Below are 26,857 nucleotides of genomic sequence, written 5' to 3'. Positions count from 1 at the left end.
CATATATATTCTATCATAATATAGTATTATATATGATCGTTATGACACCACCATCAACATCATATAGATACGCGATAAAACGGGGCGTTGCATCGTAGACGGGAATCTCTTATAGCAAGATGAATGCCATTACTAAAGTGAGAGACTCACATACGTCAAATCCAGCAGAAGCATCGATGTCAACCCAATAAAATGACAAATATACATAAAAGATGTAAATGTAATACATTGTTTTCAGTCAGTTTTAATTGTGAAGGCTCAGGCAGATTTCTTTGACTCTGGCAACACATGACGGCTGAAACATGATTGGATAAAAGCTCTAATGCAAAGTTACACTGCCAGCAGCACCAAAGCTGAGAGACAGACAAGCCATAAAATGAAAAGGAATTTATGGGGAATCATTTAATAAGATTAATTGGAAAATATTAAAATGTAAATCAGTGATTTTGATAAAGTTTAGGCCAGCAGAGAAGACTTTGCTGGCCCTAACAGCCCACCACTGCAATCTTCTATTTTTGGCATTCACACAGAGAAAGGATCCCAATAAACAGATCGCTACTGTATAGTTGACTCAGAGTAGAAGAAGAGCAACAGCATGAACCCGTGGCTCACTAGCGCCTTTTCCCATGAGGCAGAAGTACTGGCTGCCTCATCTTGTGCTTTTTCGGTGCAGTTTAATGTCAAATCAACAAGACTAAATATGTTACAATCATAAATGATAAAATATGATACAAGTGTGTACAACCATTATATTGGTGACATACGGGGAGTTAACCACAGGCACGCACCGAAGACACAAGCCTAACCCAGTTTAAACAGGAAAATACGTAAATTCATCGATTTTGACTAAAAATGACTGGAATCAACATTTATATCACAGACCAATGGACGCTGCCGTGTTTGTGCTGCATGCCGGAGCGTTAACGCGTCCTGAGACCGTTTTAGCTGTTTGCAACCTACAAATTGAAGGTTTTATTTTATCGTGTTTAGTTTTCATGATGTGGGGTGAGGTACTGCAAGGCACAGACCCAGCATACAGTGTGTTGCGCGACATGCAGGTCAGGTACAGTCATATGCGAGGAACCCCAGCTAAAACATAAGATACGATAATCCTTTCATTTATTCCACACTAGGCAAACTGTCAGTGTCGCCACAACATATAGTTTTAAGGACAGTGGGCATGAGACAAAGAAGAGTAAACTTTAAATAAATAAGTTCTACGTATGTGGTCTACTGGAGGCAGGCTTGGTTGTTCAGCCTCGCAGCGGCAAGAAGGAAGGACCTTCAGTAACAAGCCTTCATACAGCGTGCATGAAGCACACGGCCATGGAAGGGGTGGGACTGGCTTTCCATCATCATCAGGGATGACAGCTTTGCTTCCATCCTCCGATCACCCGCCACATCCACAGGCTCAAGAGGGTGGGCCAGAACAGAGCCGGCCTTCTTCACCACCAGCCTGTTCCGTCTCTTTTTGTCCACCGCTGAGAAGCTGCTGCTCCAGTAGACCACTCTGAGTCATAGAAGGTCCTCAGGAGTGCTCCCTGCACTCTGAAGGATCTGAGCATCCTAGCTAGGTTATACCTTATAAGACAGACATCCAGCATGACACAGTGGAGTCCTTAAAATGATACGTGTAAAATATATTAATGCTGTTTCAGTGACTTCAGAATTAGTGACTCCGTCTGGAAGCAAGAATGTCAAGGCAGGTTTTTGCAATACTGTCAAGAAAGGCTGATTGATTGATGTCAAGGTATTTTAAGCATTACAACCCATGACAGTCGCCAAAGGCAGAAAAAACAACATAGCAATCTCAGATACATTACAATATTTGATAAGAAGGAAGATAAAAACCTATTAACGAGAGCAAAGCTGGTTCATCTCAAGACTGTTCATAAAATGTTATATTTGTCATATTACATTGTATTATATTTACTTGGACTGCATTCTCCAGATATCCTTAGTGTCACATGAATCCATACCTGTGTTCTGCTCACTCTCTGCCTCCCATACACTTCGGCATTTGCCTCCATCCTGTGCTCAGTCAGCCAGTGAGGCCATTACTTCCCAGCAGAGCAGAAAAAACAGTGATTACTGCTCCGCTGCTCGGCTCGCGTGACCCTTTAACCTCCTGACTTCACACACCGAGCTGACTTTAATTGGCGCTCCACAGAGCGGAAAGCGCTGGGCATTAACCCAAATACAGCAAGAAATAACATGACAGACAGAATCAGTCAGTTTGACTGATAGCGTTCAAAGCAGCTGGTGTCATATGGAGGATGTGATATATAACTTCTGGATAATTTGTGCTTACTTACAATAAGAATGCGTCATTAAGTACATGATAGTCTGCAGGATGAGATATTTGTCTGCCATGAATCCAGTGGATTTACAATTAAAGTGAATTGCCGCTAATAAAGTTGCATCATAATGTGCTGATTCAACCACTACAGTTCTCCTTAATTAGTGTGCAAACACATTTGTTTGCTTTTACTTTACAGCTTGATTTTGGTCTCAACAGTACTGCATCACTAAACGACTGAGATATTTAGCACATCAACCCCCCCCCCCCAAAAAAAATAAAAATAAAAAAATGCCCTATATAACATCCGACATTGTTTCAGCATATTTGAGCACTTGTAAAGTATAAGTAAAAAGTTCAAACTTGGCATACTGCCAAGCAAAATGCTTATTCCTCCCTCTCTTGAGAAGATGTCATTTGATTAAAATGACTTTCCAGTTTCTAAGTTCATGCACATTTTTAGAAATCACTGGACACGTGAGCAACCAAACCATCTCTATTGATTGTGTCTCTGTCCATGGTGCTGATACTCGTCTTGCCTTGTGCTTTGCTGTTCCAGATTATAGGACGGGTTTATATTTCTGTGAATGTGCACCACTCTTCCCTGTGTAATTGATTCTTATTTGTAGTTCCTCTCTTGGATTATCCTCTTTTATACTTTTTTTTTGTGTGTGTGCGTGGGGCATTCAGAATTGTGAGACAAGCTCTGACAAAGGTTTTTCCAAGACATATTTTCTTAAAACATTTACATGTAAATCCTAACTAGAAGGTCTAATCCAATTGAAATGTGAACCAAAACTGCACGCTGCATTGTCCCAGCAAAAGATTTAAACTTCTTAAACTCATAAATTTTCACGATCAGTTAATTTCTAACACATTTATTGATTTATAAATGGAGAGCGGATGTTCTATGTCATGGAGGGATTACTCTGCGATAATGATTTCATGTTTTATTGTTTAATCTGTGAGCAGGAAAACATTTCCAGTGGCCCGCCGTTTTTTGATGTGAAGCTCATTCATCTCAGACAATCAAAGACTACAGACAGATGTTCCCCCTTTAACAATGTCTTTTTTTTTTTTCTTTTCACACTCGATTTACCTCTGAAAACCTTCAATCGGTGGCTCACGTGTAAACACGGGAAATGACATTGAATGGTCAACGTGTTGCTGCTGTTGTGTCTTTACCCTCTTCTGTGCTCGGTGTTGTGTGTGTTCAGTCTGATAACCTACACCGAGCAGTACATGGAGTACGACCCGTTTGTGACGGCGCCGGAACCATCCAACCCCTGGACCAGCGACGACGCCTCCCTCTGGGACCTGGAGGCCAGGTATTGTCACAGCCAGTGAACAGTGACTACACATATACAGTTGCTTACCCACAAAATGCTTGAAAGATGCTCATAGAATAAGAGAAAACTACTTTATTATTTTACAGTTATTTTACTCTAAAATGTCTGTTTGATCTATTTGTGTCACAGTGTTCAGATTTATTACTGTAAATGAATACGGATCAGCCACAACACTGAAACCACTGACAGGTGAAGGGAATGACATTAATAATCTTTAGAAATCTGGTCCTGGTACTCATTTAGATTTAGACACTTACCGACAACCAAAACATCGTAGCCGACCAGACATCCCGACCCCAACGTCACACCCTAAAGAGAGCAGTCACCCCCAGCAGGATATGGCGGGCCGGACACACCACAACAACTGCTCAAGAACAACTCAAAAAACATGAAGAACAGCACAAGGTGTTGACCTGGCCTCTAAATTCACTAGATTCCAAACTGATCATACGTATCTGTGGGATGATCCACAGAGGCTCCTCCCCTCAACCCATAGGACCCAAGGACTCCCCTATCAATGTCCTGGTGCCAGACACCCTCAGAAGGCCCATGTCCATTTCCCGATGCACCTCAACTTTATGACAAAATGGAGACAATATTAGGCAGGTGGTTTTAATGTTGTGGTTGATGAGTGTACTTGCATGCTAAAACATTTAAACTTAAAAAAGGAATTTCCATTCTGAAAAAGAAAAGCCCTTTTTTACGGAGTTATTGAAGCTTAGGTTAATGATGATTATCTTTTTAATAAATACTTCCTTAAAGAGCTGCAACAATAAAGACTGATTTTACTGAATTACTCAAAGAACCCACCACAAACATGTAGAGGCTCACGGCAAATTATTGATTATCTACCGACTTAAAGCATGAAGGAAGTGAAGAGGACAGCCACAGCTCTCAACAAGTTGCACTATGCTCTGAGCTCCTGACTTATTCCTGAATTATGCAGGAATTAATTAGAGCAGACATATAATCATTGTGCCTAATGTAGCTTAATAATTCATCGGAATTGATTAATTGCAGGATACAAGAAAAAAAAAAATCCCTGCAGAGATTAAAACGCCTGTCATAATGTGCCTCTCCTCACACACTAATATCACATCAACACACTTCTCAGAGGCCAGTCGGATAAGTTTTACCATCATGGCCCTTCCTCTGTATTCACCTCTGAGTCACACTGTGACTTTATGCCTCATTTGCCTCCAGTTTAATCCATTATAATGTCTCTTTTAGTCTTGATGCAGTAGTTTCTGTCTCAGTTATCTCCATCTCTCCCAGTAAGGAGCCCAGTCAGCAGAGGGTGAAGAAGTGGGGGTTCTCTCTGGAGGAGGCCCTGAAGGACCCGGCAGGGCAGGATCTCTTCCTCAAGTTTCTGGAGTCAGAGTTCAGCTCTGAAAACTTGCGGTGAGGACAAAAGAGTGTTCAGTAATCTTCATGATCTTCTCAATTTGCGCGCTGTGATCATTCTAGCAGATCACGGACGTTGGATTTTCAATGTAAATGTTTTCTCTGAGGAGAGTACAACAGTTTTTTTTTTCAAAATCTCTGAAAGATTTTTCTTTCTGGCATCTGTCTTCTTGCAACCTACCACTTCTACCCACTTGCACAGTGCAAACACGGACAAACAATTAAGTGGAGGCTTGCCAGTTCCCAGTCACCTGAGAAAGAAAAGAGCAGCAACAGCAGGAACATAATTATCATGGATATGCAAAATTCTGGGATAAAAAGATTAGGGCTTAAAAAAAAAAAAAAAAAACACACACACACACACGCCCTATTGAGCCTAATTGTTATACAGATAATCTTTGGAGGGATAATTAATTTCTTGTTTTGCTCAGCAAAGATCCAACTAGTGTCTTTAAAGGTGTTTTCTATTGTAAAAAAGAGCAGGAACATAAATGAGTCAGTACAGAGAAAGGAATTAAAGACTAGCTAGCCTGGTAATATTTAAAGGCAACAAGATGCGATCCGCTATAGCTTTTCAACAAGAAGCGTTTTATAGCCTTTGTTGTTTATCGTTAATAATAAAAATAGATTAAACACGTACAGTAACTTCCTGAAGTCTGATTGAGGTTTACCCTAAACACTATTTATCTTTTGAGCTGTCTTCTCCCTATTTCCTGTCTCTAAGCTAAGTTATGCTAACTGGCTGTTAGCCGTTAGCTTAATGTTTAATGCACTGACATAAGAATGATGCAAATCTTCTCGGCAAAATAAAACCCAGTAAAACAAAATGTTGAACTTTTCCTTTAAGGACGTAACCATCAGTAATATCGTCTTCATGCTAAACATAGCTAACTGCTACATGTAGCTTAATGTGAATATAAAGAGACAGTGTTCCTTTAAGTCACAGATATGTTTCAGCAGAGCAGAACATGGCACATTTAGATTCTTCATTTAAGATACTTGTGTTTAATGCTGCCTTCACATTGAACTCTTGTACTCATAGTTACAACTTGTGGAATTGTGTACACAAAACACTTGGCATTCGAGTTGTAGCATTAGCCACGTGTCTTAAAAACACTCCTGTTAGCCAATGGTTGCCATCAGATTAGCGAGCTAGCAACAGGGTATCTCAAAGGAAGAAATGCAAAGGCATAAGGAAAGTATAAGGCCATTTTTTATGACATGTAAAATTATGACGAAAGCGCTATTTGACTTTCATATTTCTGAAAATGTCAAGAGTTAACAAGCTGTGAATTGAGACTTATCCTAAACTTTCCAGCTATTTTCTTAGATGGTGAGATGGGCAGTTCTCCAATTTAACAAGCTGGATTGGTTTTGTAAAACTTCACAGGAGTTTTTGATCATTATTAATTTATCTTGACCTTCTCCTCATTTCACAGCTGAGAATCGGTCACCGCTCGCCCATCTGAGATAAACCTCAAGTCACACACGTTCATACGCATCCAGGCCCAAAGATAACAGACAGTGCCAGCAAACAGCGACAGCATGGCTAATCACCCATATCCCATAAATCAACAGCGGAGGGAAGCACTTTGACGCTGCCGTACACGTCCAGTCTGTGTGTTTATTCAGGCGCAAGTGGCTCTTTCCCTCGAAATGAACGAGGTTGTTGATTTCACCGAGTTGTCGTCTATTGATTCACAGTACAAATATTAAATTCATCCCTCATTTAAACAGTTTTACGCACTACATCATGTTCCTAATGCGCCACAGCAGCAGTAAGTGGTGTTATTGTAGTGTTTGTTGAGGGCGAGCGTTTCCGGAAGCTATCGAGCGAGGAGAAGAAACGTGTTAAGAATGATAGAGTCTGGGGGATGAACAGGATAGTATGGAGGCTGATACCTCTGAGCCACAGGGACATAAAACACACAGGAAAATTAACACACACTGTGAGACGGTGAGAGCATATCACCGCCAGTCACCCTCTCTTGCTCTCTCTTGTTTTCCTTTTCTGGACCTTTAATTGCTTTTGGTTTTATGAGGGAGCTTTTGGAGGAGCACCAGAGAACGAGAGTGTGACACTGAGTGAGAAATAGGGCTGGTGAGCGAGAGGAGCAGGCCCCAGAGGTGTTTCCCTCTATATTGCTAAACCAGTTCACAGATCAATATAGATACAATCTAATAGTGGAGGCAGTCAGTCAGTGGCTCTCTGCTGCCACCGCTGGTTAATGCAAGTCTCACTTCAGTATATATACAGTATATATTATATATTTTTGTTTTGGTTGCATCCTGCTGGGGATGGCTGCTGCCATCAAGGAGTGTCATTACTATGGGGTGGGGGTGCCTGGTCTGGTCTAGGTGGGTGGTACATGTCTAAGTAACATCCACATGAATGTCAGGTCCAAAAGTTTCCCAGAAGAACATTGAACAGCCACAAGATGGTCAGTGTTATTTACCGTATTTAAATTTTCAGATTCTGGCTCGCAGTCCAGGACCTGAAGAGGATGCCCCAGCAGGACGTTCCGCAGAGGGCGCAGGACATCTGGACGGAGTTCCTGGCCGAGGGAGCACCCAGCTCCATCAACCTGGACTCCCACAGCTATGAACGCACCAGTCAGAACCTGAAGGACCCCGGACGATACAGCTACGAGGACGCACAGGTGGGGAAAAAAATGGAAGAAACACAGCAACAGAGGGAGGGAGTGGTAATGCAGCAAGTAGTGCATTATATCCAAGCAGAGCTGAAACGGTGGGAACTCGATTAGTTGGGTTTGTTGAAGGTGTTTCACCGCACATAGACCAGGTTTCTTCGGTTCTAAATGACTGGTGGGGGGGCTGAGGTTTTTAACAGGAACATCTGTGGGTGGTGCACACCAGAGTCTCGTGTGACAACGGTCTGTAACAACCAGATACTCACTTGTGTCTGATATAACATCACCTGAATGACTGAGAACCTCACAGACATAGAGTTCGGGTAAATCCATCTGACTTGTCTTTTAGATCCTTTTTTAATAAATTAATATTAATACTTAAATTAGGAAATTTAAGAATCCTAGTCAAATCTTCTCATTAGGCATTAAAGAAGAACAACTATATTGAAGTATTCCTCTTTATTTTCTATGGATCCCACAGTAAACCTCCACTTTAAATCCCCAGTTGTAACAAAACATTTTGCATCAAATTTAAGGAAGAACCTGACTTTACACACATAAATAAAAATATCTACAACTCCTGTTTAAAGTATATTCAGCGGACAGATCACCCATGTATTTAAAATGCCATGCAACCTGCACCGGAGCCTCCTCCTTTATTCCCAGCTGTCATTCAGAGCTAAAGGTTAACTTGTCTGGCTAAACTGAGGTAATAATGCACATGAATGATGCACCTGCTGCCTTTAAATGTGCACATATGCCAACTATGAAAGGATCTCTGCTCTTCTACGGTTGGCTGACCACACAGAAAGAATGTCAGTTACTATAAAACCGTTATACTTCAAAAGCAGGGATGTTTGGTTCAATTTCCATCACAGTTTTGATGGTTTGACCCGTGAAAAACGAAGAAAGTAGCACACAAATCAACCAGGAGCTCCGCATAGTTAAATGGCACTGCAAATTTACAACCAGTGTTCTTTGGAAATTCCTTTAAAATTGCTGTACGTGGACACTTTTTGGAAACACTGTCAAAAAAGAAGATGAGACTGATGTATTAATAAGAAAAAACGTGAATTAAGATTTTTACATAATGAGGGGTTGTGTGCAGGACTGTTTCTCTGCAGGTTAGTGGGTGTAGCTTCATATTTAACATACACAGGCTGTGTTTTCATCTTAAAACTAAGACTTGCACATAACTTGTCATTGCGTGTGTCAGGATTTCTTGGATTTCATAGGCCAAAGGTATAAACTGCTAGGCCCTGTGTCCCATTTTAATTTCTACAGTATTTCTTCAGTTGATCTGTGTCGGAGACCTCTCCAGAGCTCGTTCCCACACTATTGTCTGCCCCATTTGTCTTTCTTACATGCTTCACCAGAATCAACTAATGGCTTTGTATTGTGGTCTGATTTCTAGAGAGTACGCCTCGCTGGGAAATAGATGAGGCGGGTGCTGCTGGGGGGGTTGTGTGGTGTCTATCAAATTTCCTCCTCTGTTTCAGGCTTATAAGGGCAGAGTTAAATAAAGAAAAGATTTCTGCTGTCAGTTACTTGGCTGGGTGCTACAACCATCTTCTCCCTTTTATCGTTAAGTTTACTCTGCTCCAGTTAGCAAGTTTTGCACATCATTAGCACAGAGCTAAATATAGATGTGTATATATATATATATATCATGCTGCTGGTGTTTAAAAATAAAAATGTGATTTTCTGTTTCTTTCTGCCCATTTAGGACCACATATACAAGCTGATGAAAAGTGACAGCTATTCACGGTTCCTGCGCTCCAATGTGTACCAGGACCTGCTCATGGCGAGGAAGAAAGTAAGTGCCTGTCATCAATCCATGAGATCGCTTCTGTGTACATATTTTTATGCTGGCGACAGCCGTGGCCGGAGGCGTTGTGTTTTCGGGTTGTCTGTCCGTCCCATTCTCGCGAACGCCTTGACAGATTTTGTCGAATTTGGACACAAACGTTCGCTTGGACTCGAGGATGAACTGATATAAATTTGGTGCTACATTTCTGGGCATAGCTCAACAAATCATACTTTAAAGATATCTGCTGGTAAATAAAATGAGAATTAATTCATGGTTAACACCAGAAAATATCAACTAGCCACCACTTACATATACACCGATCAGCCACAACATTAAAACCACTGATAGGAAAAGTAAATAACATTGACCATCTTGTGACAGTTCAATGTTCTGCAGGAAAACTTTTGGACCTGGCATTCATGTAGATGTTACTTAGACATGTAGCACCCACCTAGACCAGACCCCATGGTGATGACACTCCTTGATGACAGCAGCCATCCCTAGCAGGATGCAGCCTGACACAGACACACACACAAGAAAACAGTTTAGGAACAACTCATAAAAACATGAATAACAGCACAAGGTGTTGACCTGGCCTCCAAATTCACTAGATCAGGTTTTATAAAACCACTTCCTTTAAAGATTTCATTGTATATTGTATGAGACTGGACAGAGATGGAAATAAAATGCAGCTTATAGTTGGTGGATGTAGTGATTCTTGATGTATACAGCTGGGAGGTAGCTCTTGCAATGTAGGAAACGAAGTATACTTATCAAAGGTTTCTTCAGTATAGAGGCATCAATGAGCGGGAGGTAACATTCATGGGTTATGTGTTAATAAAACTGCATTGACGACTGCTAGCGACCATTTTATTATAGAAGACAATATTTTCCATAGTTGCCGCAGGAATGTTTAAGAGCAGTAATCTGCAAATGCAGCAATATGGTGAAATGAATCAGTCCTTAAATGTGAGAGATGCATTTAAATATCCTGGCTTCATGCACTGAAAACATGATTTTATTTTTTTATTTTCGACTCACCAGCCTGAAACGGAGCAGGGGCGACGCACCTCCCTGGAGAAGTTCACTCGCAGTGTGGTGAGCGTCTCCGCTTTTATCTCTTCAAACCGCTTTCACTGAAGGAGTACGGTAAACTGTACGGTAAACACCACTGCTGTCATTATTTGTCAGCGCCAAGTAAGAAAAGTAAGAACTCTGCGACTCAGGTTTTTTGGGTGCAAAACCCAGAGCAGAGCAGGAGAAGTGATTATTCCAGCCACTCAGTGATTCAAACACTTGGCTGCACTTTGGCTCCTTCCCTGGAGGGACATGTTCTTTGCCTCAGTATTGGTTTCAATGAAAGGTCTGGTGATAGTTGACTGGGGGGGACAACTTGTCCATTGCACAGATTCATTCGTCCACCTCCGTGGCTGTGAACAAAGAATTGCAAGTAGGGAAGACGGCAGGATAGATTTTTAGGTTTGACACTGTGAAATTATAGCTAAAGGGGTTAGCGGATTCCTCTGCTCTACACAATTGGCTTTGTCACCATATATCTCTCCACAGACACGTTAAGCTGTAAGAATCAATAACTAAATGTTATGTAAGTCATATTGGACTTAATAAATCCAGATATTTCCCCATAGCATATCTCTTGTGTTATTTTTTTATTGGTTTAATATTATTTCTTAATGCGTTCTCACCATCAGTCAAGGTTGAGCTTCAATGACATGATTTCTTATTCTTTAAGTTTTCCTCCCACTGTGCCCTTTCCGAATCCTCAGAAAAGCTTTTAAGATGACGCCATTTTGGCAGCTGTCTCCCTCACCTCCCTTCTTCCCTGCTTCCTCGCAGGGCAAGTCACTGACGGGCAAGCGGCTGACGGGCCTCATGCAGTCGTCCTGACAAGGCCTGGATCAAGAGTAGGAGGAACCATACCCAGAAGAGCTGCTTACCCAATGGGTAGCAGGTGGAAATGGACCCTGGGGTGTGTGGCTGTGGCTGTGGCGGTGGGGGAGGGGGGATGACGGTGCCAAACGAGCTTTAAGACTGCTGGGCTGGAACGCCACCACGTCCGAAACTCACCTCAGATCAGTTCCAGAGGGCCGACAGCATGCAATAAGTCACCATACCTGACACCAGGACAGTGCTGTCGCAGCGTAGAGGATAAACTACTCTTCTTAGGAGGTTTCTACTCAAAAGCCTTGCACCGAAACGAGGCCGGGCTCAGTTGTTTCTCTCTTATCTACTGTCTACACTCGTGTTAATATGGTAGCTGAAGAGGCTGTCGCTTTCTTTTCAGTGGTATAAACATGGAATGCTTGAATGCCTTGACCAGTGTCAAAACGAGACTTAGATTAATGCCGTAGCTAGCTGTTTAATCTCACGTCATTCACTAGGGCGATGTAAGGGAAAGAGGGATGGGGGAGGGGTTTAGAGTAAACGTTTGCAGTTGAATTGAAGGCGGGCTGCCTGCTTTAATGAGGGTACAGGTGGAGTAGGACACCAACTTTTTAGTAAATGAACTTTTAGGTCAACTTACTATTATATGACACAAGATATTACTCTTTTTTTCTGTTTGTTTATTTTTATTTTTTGTTTAACATCTTTGCAGTTGCAGCTTTTTAAAGAAATACCGTAGCTGGTACAGTAGTAAGTTACATTTAACCACTAGCTACGTTTGCTAAAATGAGCGCTGCAAACACATACTGAAAGATCTGCTGCTCAAAGGCATGGCAATAGCAGCCACAGAATTGAACTTTAAGATTCTAATAATCGTTTATTCTTTTGCAAATACATTATTGTGTTATAAGTGTTTCAGCGTCATTTAAAGTGGCTGAAATCTATTGTGGACGAAGTTGTATTTCTGGCTCGACTTCACCTGCTACCAAGGTGCTTGGAGGGAGGACAAGAAATTGTCGAAAGGTCAACACTCCAGCAGTTGTAAACGGAACAACTTTATTAGATTGGAAATTTATTGTGCAGCAGATCCTGACTGCACACTGAGATAAAGGTATCATGTATCCTAGACCTACGTATCTCTACTTCTTCTGATGATGCAGATCAGTAAATCCGCAATTACATGTCCTTTTATCAGACACTCAGAGGTGTAAATCTTGTCATAAAAAGGTAAGTTGATTATTAAACATTAGGTTATATTCTGTCTTCTAAACATTCCACTTGAGCCCCGTTGAGGTGTAGTGGGCTGAAACCATTCTTCACCTTATGTAAAGAAGATAATGATAATAAAAAAAAAAGAGCAATGCACATTGAAGAGATGAGGTTTGGGCTCTTATTTCATCACGTCTATTTAATTCCTCCAGGACCTGCAAAGAAACCAGTCCTTGCATCACGTGGGAAAAAAATCCTGGGAGATTTTAAACTTTGAATGCAGTTCCATCTGACAGGTACATCTTTGCTTTTTTGCTGTTTCATACTGCCCTCTAGTGTATTTGGAACGCAAGAGCAGGTAAATGCATTTCTCTTGGTTGCTGGGACCAGTATAGAGAAGAAAACATTTACAGTAGTGGCCACAGCTGAAATTAATCTGCTGGTTCTCATTAAATCTGTTGCTAAAGTTGAGGAAATAAGCAGTGCTGATTAGAGCTAAACGTGCTCTAACAGGACCTTGAGCCTCTCTCTGTCATGGAGACAACCAAAGCGCAAGAGCACCACCTAGTGGAGTTTCAGTATAAAGCCTCGTTTTTTAAGCAGTCTTATCATATTCACGTTAAACTGTATCACTATGGCTTTAGTCTGACGGCCTCCGCGGTTCAGAAGTTAGAATTTGTTGAACGCTGCTTAAAGAAGGACAGGACAATCTCTGCGATGCTGGCAGGAATATATTTGCAGAAACAGCCGCTTCAGTAATTTCGGTCACACCATGCAGAGCACAAAGGGTATGTCCTGCAGAAACCTTGTACCTTCAGTTTGTCATCTAAACATACCCGAAATTCATGCAATTCAGGCAGATGTGAAAATGTTCCATTCAAGCTATTGTTGAGTGTGGAATGTGAACTGCATATTGCATCCCATATTAAAGTAAAAACAACAGCTAACAACTGATTTATTCATCATGTCCGTTGAAGTGTCAGTAAATGTAGTTTTCCAATCAACCATTCAAATTCACACCAACGGCCAATTTAGAATCACCAGTTAACCTAACAAGCATGTCTTTGGACGGTGGGAGAGAACCCACGCAGACACAGGGAGAACATACAAACTCCACACAGAAAGGCCCCAGTCGACCCATGGAAAACATGTTGGTTTACAACTGTTTAGACACTTCAAACGTTTCCTGCATAGATTTTTGGTCCCTAGCTTTTTGGCTTCAGAACGACTCGATGCATAATCTGATTGTTTTTGTCACATTTAGAACAAACTTGATCATTGGCCCAGGAGCCCGACTTCATATATGGTTTGCCTGGTAAGAACAGAAGCAAACGTCACTGAAGAAATGTTCACGTCCAGTTTTCAGGAGACAAGGTTTACGAAGGACAAACTTGGAACAATCACACAGGTATAAAAATATTACTTTTCATTCTATACTCTAGAGGGGTTTGTTTAAATGGTAAAACAACATTATTGGTAAAACTTAAGGAGGACCCTTGTCTACCTCTTCAAGAGGGACAAACACAGCTGATTTAATGTTCACACATTACATTTCATTTCCAAAACACGATAAGCTTGAAACCATAACACGGGTCTTAATACTAATGCTTTAATAAACTTAGTGGACAAACTATGAAATGCATTGAGAGACTTTAACTAATACAAATGAGTCTTACACTGGGAGTAAAGTCAGTCTTTTTTTACGTCATGCTTTTTTAAAGAGGGAATTTGCACGAAAGATGTAGATTTTACATTTCTTAATCATGTTTCTTTATGTGGCGTGTTTGCTGGTTAAGTGTATTTTGGTTTGGACAGAGGAGGACCCTCAGAAATGTTAAAAAAAAGAATCAGTAAATTATGTCTTGTTGCCGTTGAAATCCAAACAATTGGGATCAGCAAAAGTAATTCTGACAAAAGGTGCTTCAGTTCCTGCCTTTGTTTTATTAGTTCAGGGTTAGATACATTTTTCAACAGTCAGAGCTCTTAAAGGGATAATCTGTCCTCAGTTTCCCATCGGTGGTAATACTATTATAGTAAGGCTGCAGCAAATGATTATTTATTCAGTCACTCAATCAATCATTTCTTTGTTTAAGCTGTAGAATATTTTCTGAGTAGTCGATTAATAACCAAAACTCCTCCATTAATTGTTAAACTTTTTTTTAGAGAAATATTTTCAGTTTATTACTATAATCTGCAATTGCTTAGATGGTGCTAAGTATGATGTCACCTTAATGGTTGATGCCAATTTTAAGTGGATATGGATATATTACATTTTATTTAATGTAAGTTATAAAAACGTGCATAAAACTACTGCTTACAACTTACAGAACTGGAAAGCAGCATTGCTCTACTATCAATAAGCTCTAGGGAGTGATACGAGGACTTACCTAATCTTATAAAATAGCAGTTGTGCTGCTGTAGTGGGCCATACGAAAGAATTCACACACTTGGTGATCGGATCAACGGAAGTCGCCCTAATTGTGGATGAATGTTGCAGTCCAGGAAAAAAATCTATATATCTGTCCAAACTGGAGGTAAGCCAGCCACCATCTACTGAGGGTAATAGACTGACTATGGATAAGTGACTCATACAACTCTGCTTCAAAGAAACTGAACTCTCCCTTTAATGGACTGCACAGACTGTAGGTTTGACATTAGCACTGGGCTTCCATAGGGAAGCTTCTGTTGCATTAATAATAGAAATACAGACTGACATTATTATCACATATAAGTTTGACCAGTGCTGCTTCAAATACTTGAGATTTTTTTTTCCCTAATGTAACAAACTCTGTATAGCACCTTGGGGAAGTACTCTTGGGAGACAACAAAGCAAGATGCTTTATATCACCAGCTACGCAGCAACAGCAGGACAGGAGAGAGGCTGGACTCCTTTAATCTCCAGAGCCTTGTTGAACTGCACATCCATGGTCTTAGAAGCCTTGGTGATCTTCAGGTTCTTCATACAACCTTTGAAGGAAGTCCTGGTAGAAAGAGCTGCCTGACGAACTCCACCTGAGAAACAGAAACATGTTTCTTTGGGAGAGATTTTGCCAAAGGCGCTCTCCTATTTATGGTGACGCGTGTGTTTTCTATGTGCTTGTTACATTTATTGCCATGAATCTTTATTTTTGTGTCAGAATTATTTTAATAATGTGTGTCGGAGCATGTTCATACCAGGATATCCTCCGACGTAGATGGGGTCGTTGGTGTCACAGGTGTTGGAGCGAGCGTTGGGACTCTCTGCCTGGCTCTGCTTCCCGTCAACCACCAGCACCACCCTGTGGCGAAGCTTGTTGGCGGTGACGGAGTGCCACTGGCCATCGCAGAACCCATCCCCATCGGGCACGTGCTCGGCCGTGATTCGTCCGGCTCCGTTGTCGACATGGAAGAGCAACTGAGGGCGACGGGAATGTGGAAAAGAACAGAGTGAGAGAATAATGTATGAAGTACAATGCAGGGTTTGACACAACGCAGGAACACAATTTGTTTTTGCGAATCCAGAAGAAGGAGTGCAGAAAGAAGAGGAGTAACAGGAGAAAGAAAATGAAGAGGAAGAACTTAACCCTCTGATAAAATAGTTAAAGTAATCCTTTAACTCTCATGCATCATTATGGACAGTTTTTCCTCTTCATCTAGCCATAATTTTGGCCTTGTTAGTGCGTATGGCACATTTTTTTGTAACAAAAGTCTCTCTCTACACAAAGGTAGAAATTCAAATAAATAAATAAATAAACATTCTAATAGGTCAACAGAACAAAACAAAAATCCACTACCCTCTTTAGTCATTAAGGACAAAATTGTCTATTTTCTGCTTTTTTTTCTGCGTAAATGCCATTTAGCCCGGCATCATCCTGATAATGATTCAATATTGGATATTTTTGATCAGAACTGAAGTTGATGAAAAGATTTAACCTGGAAAAGCAGAAAAAAAAAATATTAATCTGTACTATTTTTATTGTAGTTTTTGGAAGTGGACATTTTTGTCCTTGGTGACTCAAGAGGGTAGTAAGTTTTAAATCTGATTCTACATAAAAACTAATAATGCATTAAAGTGAATATATTTTAGATAATCTTGGTCATATCCAAGACTGATCTGAAAAAAATAACCCAGCCTACAAACATTAGTTTTATAGAAAATAATAATTTTTTTGTAAAAAAAACAACAGTGACTGTAAGTAATCAAACTGGTATTTAAAGGGTTAAAATCCTTAAAACAATTAAATGTTTGGTATTTTTGTAAAGTGCTGAAGTGATTTAAGAGATTTATGTAGAAAAACACAGAAAAAACTATTAATCAGTTAAGTTTTTTGGAAGTGGACATTTTTATCCTTAAAGACTCCAGAGGTCAGTAGCCTACATTAAACTGTTTCCTGAGGGCTAATCATTGAATACCTTGCCCTGGACTATCTCCAGACCCAGTCCATCGTTGCCTTGGTTACTGATGCCCAAAAGCACTCCGCTGGTTCTGCTCGTTCGGAATTCCAACGCAATTGACACGTCTAGGCCCACTCTATAGGAAGCGACTAAATAAAGGCAGACAAGGAGAGATAATCATTCACCTTTATAAACAGGATATGGATCACAACATAGCTCGTTGCTAAGTGATTTCTATCTCACCTGCTTTCAGAAAGCCAGTGCCGTCAAAGTAGGTTCCCGCCTCGGTAGCGACAAAACACCTCCCAACCATGTGACTGGAGGTGGGCGTGGCCATGTTGAAGTTAAAGTCCTCAAGGGTCGCTTCAGAGCGACCAAAGAAAAACAACTGACTGTTACTATCGGTTACATGTGTAAGATTAAAAAATAAATCCTGCATGCAACACAAACGCGTATTTACCCGCAGAGGCTCCCTTTGCAATCACAGGACTTCCAACCATCCTTAAGTTGCGGATACATCCGTTGATGCTGTAGAGAATCTGGGAATAGATGAGAGGAACGTTCAATTCATGCTTATGCTTTATGTTTTTTTGTAAATTGTTCTGTTTAAACCACACCAATGTCAATTAATTAAACTGAATTGAAGGTGTGTGTGTGTGTTATTACCGGTCCTATTCTCTTGGTGGTATAGTTTTGTGGCAATCCTCCAACGTACACCACTCCCACCACATCTAACAGGTCAGCCTGGTCAGGAGAAGTTTATTAATGCAACAAGGAAAAAATGCCAACAACAAATCTATATGTGCTGTTATCTATGAGAAAAGCAATTAGAAGACTCTAAAAATCATGTACCTTCTTTGGGCTGGTCATCTGTTTACTGTATCGGCCATCAATCATAAGTAAACTCCTCTGCTTGGTGCGACTCACACGGACCTAAGAGGACATGGGACAGGTAGGACATTGGAAACAATTATGAATGCATTAGAATAAGAATAGTCCTTATTGTCAAGTTGTACAGTGCAACTAGATTTAGTTTAGTTTCGACTCTGTAAGGTTGCATTAAAAACAGTAGAAGATTAGGAGTTTTGAAAATGATGCAGGTCTCTGGGATTGGCGAGGTCACGATTGTGTCATGTAAGAACTTGATCAAAAGACTTCAGTAAAGCAGTTAAATAGTGTTTATCATTTAAATAATGGGAAACTATTATGTTTAAAATGGTTAAAATAAATACAATTATAAAAAGTATCTAAAGTATCTAAACATCTAAATGTTTTGAAAACATTTGACCGTCGTTGAAGAATGAAGATACTGAAGAAAGACAAAAGTTGCATTCAAAAAGTTGCCTAAAGGCTCTTTTAAAGTACTGCGGGACATGCCACAACCTACGCACGTAGCCTACAGCGATGCGAGCCATTTATACTTGTACCTCATCAGTCTGGCTCGCTCTGTAATAACGCCACCCAAACACTAGTCGGCGCTGTTTTTGTTTCTACTTCCTGCTTCACGTTCAACAACGGCAACTGAAACTTTCGCCGAAGACGAGTCATACGTCTGTTTGTATCTCCGAACCTCCTCAGTTAACCTTTCCTTGATGTGTTCCATCGTTATTGATCCAAAAAAATCAATTGGAAAATTGCAAAGAAGGAGAAGCAGCTGGAAATACTAAAGCGGAAACACGCTACTACCAAGTGGACCAATCACAGATCTTGTTACATTTCTGGGGAGGTGCACGTCAGGCTATGGGGCTAGGATCCGCGTAGGGTCTGCACTGTCACCGTAGCTTTTGCAACAATTTGACTCAGAAGTCTAAACCGCCTATAACTCATTGCAATTAAACCTCTAAAACAGAAAATACTGTAAACCTTAAAATAACATGTGCTTGTGTGCGATGTTAAAACAATAGACACTGGGTGAGTAGGAGCGTCCTACCTTGTGCCAGTTGCCATCGTTGATGGAGTAGGGGACGCAGCCGGATATGTTTCCATGACCAAGGTCATAGCCTAGACAAACCTGTCCGTCCTTGATCTACAGGAAGACAGAATGAGATTCAGTGTGGAGATGACGAGAAAAACGTACATGGCCTTGCTCCTTGAAGTGATGTCTCTGGAGTGTCTGCTTTATAGGAAGGAAAACTTAAGAATTAACAAGAAGCAGCAGCTCTTCCAGTGTAAACTGTAGCGGTTCCTACAACAGTAAGAGAAAAGAGTCTGGAAACTACGGGACAGAAAAACAAAGAAAACATAAATACCTGTATGGAAACAAAGTCAGCATGGTTGATCCTCGCCATGTAGAGGACAAGACCAGATTCCTCTTTCGTCCTCAGCTCAAACTCCAGAATCAACCTGAGACACACATGCACACATTGTATTTGTATATGAAAGCATCAGTGTCTGAACAATAGTCCAGTAGTTAAAATCTTAATGTGTTTAGGGCACACTAGGATGTTATTCAGATGCATAAACATCTACTTGGCATTTATTAACTATTTGGATATTTTCCATACCAAATAATTATATCAATTACAGTAAATGGAACAAAATACAAATTGTAGTTTCACGCAGTTAGATATTTTCCATGAAAAAAGCCACTGACAACTGATTATTAATTCCTAAAACGTACACCAGACATAGTTTCCTCTACAGATAGAATGAATGTGTACTTTCTGTTTTTTGTTTTTTTCTCTCTATCATTTTCCTGTTTGTTATTGTCAGTTTGTGGAACAGGATGGTTGTTGTGAGGCTTGCTTCAGTCAACATCTTCGCTCCTTCCAACACTTCGTTATTTATACAGGAGATTTGGGCCTGTGTGTTTGTAGAAGTCGTATCCTGTCCAGACTATCACTCACTCACTGTTGTTGCTTTTTCTTTTTATTTATTTAGGACTGTGCTCCATACGGAGGAAACACACACACACATCAAGGTTTGTTGTGCTGAACATGTTACATGCGGTCGGCATGGAGCACCTGTACATCTGCAGTGGTGGAGCGTAATTATTGTAGTTTTTCTTGTTTGTGCTGCTTCAGCACAAACTTTTAGTTTTCAACATTTTAGAGTCAAATGTTGTTTATTTCACTGCAACTACAAGCTACTTTATAGATTAATAGACATATAGGGCATCATTAAAAACATTTTAAACTGACAGGATGACCATTGACAGAAGAAGTAAATCACATTGACCATCTTGTGAAAATTCAATGTTCTGCTGGGAAACTTTTGGACCTGGCATTCATGTGGATGTTACTTAGACATGTAGCACCCACCTAGACCAGACCAGACACCCCCACCCCATAGCAATGACACTCCTTGATGGCAGCAGCCATCCCCAGCAGGATGCAGCCTGACACAGGCACACACACAAAAACGCTTTAGGAACAACATGATGAACAGCACAAGGTGTTGACCTGGCCTCCAAATTCACTAGATCCCAAACTGATCAAGCAACTGTGGGATGATCCACATTGGTCATAATGTTATGTCTGATTGGTGTATACGCTTAAAGCATACTACACATGTTGCAGGTTTTCTTAATACTATTTTAGCACTTCTCATTTCCTGGAAAATGGTTTAAAAACGATGACTCATCGTGCACTTGAGGGTGGTACACAAATTTGACGATTTCTACAATTTTCACGTCCTCCCTGCGTCTCTCCTTCAACAGCAACTCTGCCAGATTCTGATCAAATGCAGGAAGCGATGGCTCAGGTCACTGGAGCTGACCAATTATTTTTCGACAAAATGCGAAAGAATAACGCTCCATTAGCCGTTTCAAGGGGAATTATAGTCTGTTAGTTATAGTTGCACATTTAAGTGCGTAACAGTTTCAGGGTCATTACTTGTTACAAGAGTATTTTTACATCGCAGCATTGCTACCTTTGTCGTACAGTATTAACCACAGTGTGTACATATCCTGCTGTAATTGCCATAGTCTTGTAGTTGAACATGTGTAATGACAATAAAGCTGAATCTAATCTTTTACTTAAGATCTGAATATTTCCTTCAGTAGCAGTACATCGTTCAATCTAACAAATATTTATATAATTATATTTTTAGAAAAACTTCTATAGATATTATAATTACTCTTATGGTGTCAATAGGAATTTCTCAGGTCAGTCAATTATTTGTGGAAGGTGTAATTAACCTGACACTGTATAACAATGTACATGCAAGCACATCTCATACAGGACTGTGTGCACTGCATAACATTTAAAACACAATAAACAAAAAACAACTAAGTTTGAAATTACCTGTCTCTGACTTTGGTGTCATCGAAGGCGAAGCTCATGTGGCTGTTCCTGGTCAGGCCAAACTGATAGGCTTTCTCGAGCGCCGTTGGGGCCACAGCCGATGCACACGAGTCCTGGAGATTGGACATAACATGTCAGTTACTCTGACAGGGTCTCACCACGGCGCTCCTGTTGCCTCCTGTCAACAGGAACCTTAACACCCAGGCAGAACACACGCCAATCACACTAATAGGGTTCCCGCCTCTGATCAGTGAGGACTTGAAGGGTCGGTTGATCACAATGGGTCATGAAACAAGATAATTGATAATTGAAAAGGTTTAAAAATAAGTTAACAGGAACTGTATTTCATGTGGATTTTTAGTCCAGGGATTAATTGGGTAACACCAACTAGTTATAGTGCAGATTACCAAGATGAATATTGAGTTATTACTGTACACCTCATCACCTCAAAGCTAAGTTTGATGTGGCTTTTCTATCTATGAATCATTCCAACCTCTGATTCCTATAAATCCTGCAAATATTTTCATTTTATCTGAAATGTCACAGCTGTTTTTGTTGGATATCCATTGATGTAGTTCTGTCAGTGGCCACAAGGTGTCATTGTTGTAATGCATCCTACATTATTATTTAGGATTTTTGACTCCCCTTCTTCCGCTTGCTTTTGATTCATTCCTCCTCTCCCTATATCCAAGTCTTCCTTTCATTACATGTCACCCCTCCTGTCCTCCCATCTGCTCCTTTCTTTTCTTCTCCACTCCTTTATTCTCATCTGTTTCATCCCACCGTTTCTTTTCACTTTTTTTAATTTATGCTTCATCTTCCTATTCCTTCCCCTTGCCCTCTTCCAATTCCTTTCGCATTTCATCTTCTGCTCATATTGGCTGCAAAACGATGCCCCCTTCTTCTCTACGTTGTCTGTTATTTTCATGTTTTTTCTCTATGCCACTACATCACCTGTTTTCTGCACCTTTTCTTCCACTTGTGCCTCCTCCATTCGTTTCATTTTTTCTTCTTTCTTGTTACCATCCCCTCTCTTCATGTTACCATCATCTACTACACTGACCTCTTGTGCCCCTACTCCTTCCAGTTTCTCTTACCTTTCATGGTTTTTACTCTCATTATTCTCCCCCATCTCTCTGGATCTAGAGTACTTCTATTTTTCTCTTTCTCCTTTTTTTTGTGTGTGCTTTTAATTGTCTCCTACCACCCTCTTCTTTTCTTATTCTTCTGACTTTATCCATCTTGCTACACCCTCTCGTATCATCTTACCCCCGTTATTCTGTTCCTCTCCTCTTCTCCGCTCACTGCTCGCTCCTCATCCTTAGCTCATCTGTTCTCACTTTAGTTTCTACACTTTCTTCTCGTCTTCCTCCAATTTTTCTTGTTCTCCTCCAAATCCCTAAATCTCATGTCTGTGCCTGTCCTATTCTCTTTTGAATATACATCACCCATTAGGTAAAGCAGCTTTGCAACACCTCCAATGTGAGCACGGGACAAAGTTAGCGAAGAAAAAAAGAGAAAAAGGAAGAGAGAGAGAGAGCAAGAGAAGATCTGAGACGACGGAGCGTGAGTGTATGTGTGTCTCAATCTCCAATCCTCTCTTGTTCCCTTTCAAGTGAAGACATTCCCCACACCGTGACCTTGCTTTGTTACAGCTGACACTCACCTCTTATCGCGCTCTCTCCTCATATCCGCTCCTCCCTCCTCAACCTCCCCCTTTCTTCTCTTTCTTATTCTCTCCCCCCCAATCTAACAAAAGGGAGACGTCACTTGCTCAGAAGCCCTTTCCTTCCCTCTCCTTTTATTCTTCTCCCGCTTTCTCTCCACCGTCTTTCCATTAAGCCAACAAAAGGCGAGCGCCGCTCTGCTCAGAAAGGCTCTCCCCTCTTTTTCCTCCCTTCCTCCATGGCTGCACCTTTTCTGTCTCCCCTCTCTCCTGTCTTTCATCCTCCTCTTCTTCCCTCCCTTTCTCTCATCTGTTCTGCGTCTTTCCATTAAACTAACAATAGGAAGACATTCGTCCATTCAGGTCTTTCGTTGGAGGTCACACCAATAGAATTTGAAGTCATTTAGTCAGGACTGTGTGTGTGTGTGTTCCCAAGAGTACACGCTCTGCTTATTGTACTGTGAGTTTCAGAGAAGCTACTCCTTTGGCCTCTGGTAGTAATTAGCTTTAGTCACAAATGTTTAACTCTCAACTCATGACCCATTTAAAGGCTGTACAATGTTCCTTTAAGCTTATATCTCTGGTCACTGCTTTGTTACATACAGCCCCAAGCTTAGGTATTAAAATGAAACTATAAAAGCTTTAGGCAATTAATACAGCAGATAAGGAAGTCTTTACACACGTCAAAGTACGGTTTAAAGTGCACATGACTCCTTAACCTACCTGAAAAGGAGATATACTACGAGTCAGGAGCTATTATAACAGATGCACCTACAGATGCACAAGCTCTTTTCTTTAATAACCAACGTCAAGAGCTCTTGGGTGGCAGGTACTTAACCCCGAGCTGGTCAAGTAGAGCCGGTCACTCTGACTGTAAACTAGGTAGCTGTCGGAAAGCTTTAGTCTTAAAAAAATAAAATAAAAAAAAAGGAAACAAATGCCCTTAACAGAAGACAGGAATACATGCCTAACGCTGTAGGTGTATTTTTTGACAAAACAGTTCATGAAAAGACCAACAATTATGCATTCAACCCGCTAACAACAACTGTCTATGTAGCCAAAGCCTGGTGCCTTTGTTTCACAGAGCTCCATTGTTTTCCCCAGAAACTATTGAAAAGCCATCAGTGAGCCACACAGTTGCATTAGGTGACATGTGCCTCCATTATAATGAACATCTAATTTATTTTGACTCCATCAATGCCATTTGGATGCGGCAGTAACACACCACTGCACCAAATCTAAAAAATATTCCTGTTTGATCAAAGTCTGTCTGAGAAACTAGCTGTTTTGCAATTATTTTTTAATAGCAGTATTTTGACCTGTTTCTTGAAGATTTATCAGTAAGTCAGAAAGTCTTGACAGATGAACTGTTTGCTTTTGTCTTTTTTACTGGATTTATTAAGAAAAGCTAAAAACGGACACATGTCAGAGTGAGTGTATGTGCGGTATGTACCAAGTCTATGCTGGGTTCCTGTGTGTCAGCAGGTGGCACTACAGCAGCAGGCGGAGTGGGTACAGCAGCAGGCGGGGCAGGGGGCGTGGCCTCCTGCAGGTCAGCAGGAAGGAAGGAGATTTGTAGCAGCAGCAGAGCCAAAATGATAATAACAGTCGTGAGGACAAGCAGCAGAAAACAGCAAGAGGCAGGAAAATGGATGATCCCTTATTAGACTCTGATCTACGGTAGATTTTGTTACCTCTGAAGAAGAATAAGTCAAAGTCTGTTTCCAGTTTTTAACACAAAAACATCCTGTTGCTGTGGAGCTGAACATATATCCTCCCTTATACTTTATTCATGTTGAGGGAAATTAGAGAGCTGTGATTTAAAATGTTAATTAGAGACAGTCGTCATGTTTATCAATCAGAATGGCAAGTAAAAAAGGAATGCACTTTAAAAAATAAAAAATTAAGTCTGAATGGTATTTTTCCAGAGGTTTACTGGAGCCTGGAGCCTTGCAGAGAGGCTCTTCAACCTCTCAATTGGTGCTCAGTAACTATCTGAAGAATCAGAAGTAGAGAATATGTTGTGGCAGAGGAGTAGGCGATAAAGAAGCCTCTTTATTCAAGCACATGCTGAGCCTGTTGTTTTCTGTCTTCTTGTGATTATGTCTGTACGCTGACAACATCCTCTTACTGGTGAAGAAAAAAACTGCATGTCGCAACCTGTGTGCACAGCTCCATACGTGTTGTTGCATCACACCTATTGCAAAAATTGCACAAAATGACTACTGCTGATAATGGCAATCGAATCTTATCCTATCACTGCTTTATATTAAAGCCGTAATGCCTAAACTCTTACTCTAATTTGGACCTGAATATCCTCAAATTACAGTCACATTAATTATAGCTAAAGTAATAAAAGTGTCCATTAATATACAGATCTAACTGTATAAGATCCATTAGAACACAAAAGTGACAACAGTCTGATGGAGGAATAAAGGTTTCTAATGCAAACATGTATAAATGAATAACTTGAATTTTTTTGTTAAATCCCAAAAATTCAAACTGTGTGATAACCCTACTACCAGCGTAGTATAAGATATAAGAACAGTGTTTCATGTTCAGCCTTTCATAAGGATCAAAGAAAGACACTCCATACAGAGAAAATACACTCTGGAACAAACCCAGAGGGGACACTGGTTCTCTATAATGTGCAAACTGCTGCTGCATTTCCTCCAAAGACTTTCCTCAATCTTCTTTGAAAAATACCTACAACTTTCATTTGTCTCGGGAAATACTGTATACGCATTTGCCTGTATGGAAATCTGTTAAGGAGACATCAATATACACCCAACAAACACCTGAATTATAAAGATAATCTAATACAGTTAGCATAAAGATGGGTACTCAGTGGACTATGGCTGACTATATCATAAAACAGATGTACTTACAGTCCATAAAGCAACAAACCATAGAGTTATAGCTAAGCTGGCGCACTGCTTTGGTTCTTCATGATCAATGTCCCATAAGAGGTGTAGTTTAGCAGTTAACTAGGTAACTGATAGGCTATGGCTGCTGTACGACATATATTATATTAAGTATGTGAAATATATCTGGCCTACCCCGGTGATAACAGCATGAAATGAACGACTCGCTGCCTGCCAGCTTCTTAGCATAGTGGCTAAACGTTAGCTCAGAGTGCTTGGCTCCTATGTGCTCATAAAGCATAAATGGCATGCACCGTTAGCCTAGCATAGTGCCATGACTCCACAGAGCATGACAGGCTGCCAGAAGTGGAGTTTAGTGACTCAAGGCTAAAGGCACTATAAAGAAGAGTTAATGGGCTGTACAACGGCTGTGTGATGAATCGCTAAGCTAACACGGCAGGCCATGGCTGCATTTCGTCAGAGAGGAATATGTTTGAGTTTGTAGGTTCTGAATAACGGAGTGAAAAAATATATCACGATGGAGTAGGAAATCTGTGCAGTTCTGTAAATGTGTGTGCTTCTTTTCACTGTAGTATATTACATTTGTCTCAAGTGCAGATATGTCCTTTCTAAGTCAACAGATTGAAATTGGCTCGCTAACTATAATCAAGAACCATCTGGTGTAATAGGAATACTTACTTATTGTGATTGCTTAAAATAATCCACCTTCTGTTGACAAGTATTAATCGGATATAGTTATGGCTGTGAATGTTTATTAGTCTGAGTCCATTTGTGTTCCCATGTTAATTTTAGCGACTTACAGCAGGAGGACCTGGAGGGGGTGTGGCTGAGGCAGGAGTTGGTGGACGACTGACTGGCTTTGACTCCTTCTCCTTTTCCTTCTCCGGCTCCACCTCCTCTGACACATAAGGTGGACGCGGGCCGAGGTAGGGGCACTGGCCGATTTCAGCATTCTCGAAAGATACGTGCTGGGAGAAATCTGACAGTCTGAGAGAGGAACAAACAACGAGAGTATGTTTAGTTGACGTCTAACATCTAACATTAGATGCAGCAAGTCGTTCATG

At 40.7% G+C, this 26,857-nt stretch overlaps 2 protein-coding genes across 2 annotated transcripts in view; one reads left to right on the top strand and one right to left on the bottom strand.

Moving 5' to 3' along the window:
• Positions 1–12,845, top strand: part of LOC311499090 (regulator of G-protein signaling 6-like) — an 87,262-nt gene extending 74,417 nt beyond the window's left edge. Inside the window, exons 12-17 of the mRNA XM_084559937.1 lie at positions 3,517–3,627; positions 4,924–5,049; positions 7,526–7,712; positions 9,430–9,519; positions 10,558–10,611; positions 11,368–12,845. Of these exons, the coding sequence (XP_084416063.1) occupies positions 3,517–3,627; positions 4,924–5,049; positions 7,526–7,712; positions 9,430–9,519; positions 10,558–10,611; positions 11,368–11,418 (619 nt within the window). The 3' untranslated portion in view covers positions 11,419–12,845. The remainder of the gene's footprint in view (positions 1–3,516; positions 3,628–4,923; positions 5,050–7,525; positions 7,713–9,429; positions 9,520–10,557; positions 10,612–11,367) is intronic.
• Positions 12,846–13,275: 430 nt separating this feature from the next.
• lama2 (laminin, alpha 2) overlaps positions 13,276–26,857 on the bottom strand; it is a 98,192-nt gene continuing 84,610 nt past the window's right edge. The window contains exons 46-57 of the mRNA XM_084560984.1: positions 26,594–26,780; positions 24,362–24,454; positions 21,243–21,355; positions 19,248–19,341; positions 18,929–19,024; positions 17,851–17,931; positions 17,665–17,742; positions 17,459–17,537; positions 17,242–17,361; positions 17,017–17,147; positions 15,799–16,219; positions 13,276–15,636 (exon numbers count right to left, since the gene is read on the bottom strand). Coding sequence (XP_084417110.1) covers positions 15,476–15,636; positions 15,799–16,219; positions 17,017–17,147; positions 17,242–17,361; positions 17,459–17,537; positions 17,665–17,742; positions 17,851–17,931; positions 18,929–19,024; positions 19,248–19,341; positions 21,243–21,355; positions 24,362–24,454; positions 26,594–26,780 — 1,654 coding nt within the window. The 3' untranslated portion in view covers positions 13,276–15,475. The remainder of the gene's footprint in view (positions 15,637–15,798; positions 16,220–17,016; positions 17,148–17,241; positions 17,362–17,458; positions 17,538–17,664; positions 17,743–17,850; positions 17,932–18,928; positions 19,025–19,247; positions 19,342–21,242; positions 21,356–24,361; positions 24,455–26,593; positions 26,781–26,857) is intronic.

This window comes from Chelon labrosus (assembly GCF_963514085.1).
Source record: "Chelon labrosus genome assembly, chromosome: 14".
In the NCBI taxonomy this organism is placed as follows: Eukaryota; Metazoa; Chordata; class Actinopteri; order Mugiliformes; family Mugilidae; genus Chelon; species Chelon labrosus.
Note: the sequence above shows the minus strand (reverse complement) of the source record. Positions and strands in the feature narration are given on the sequence as shown.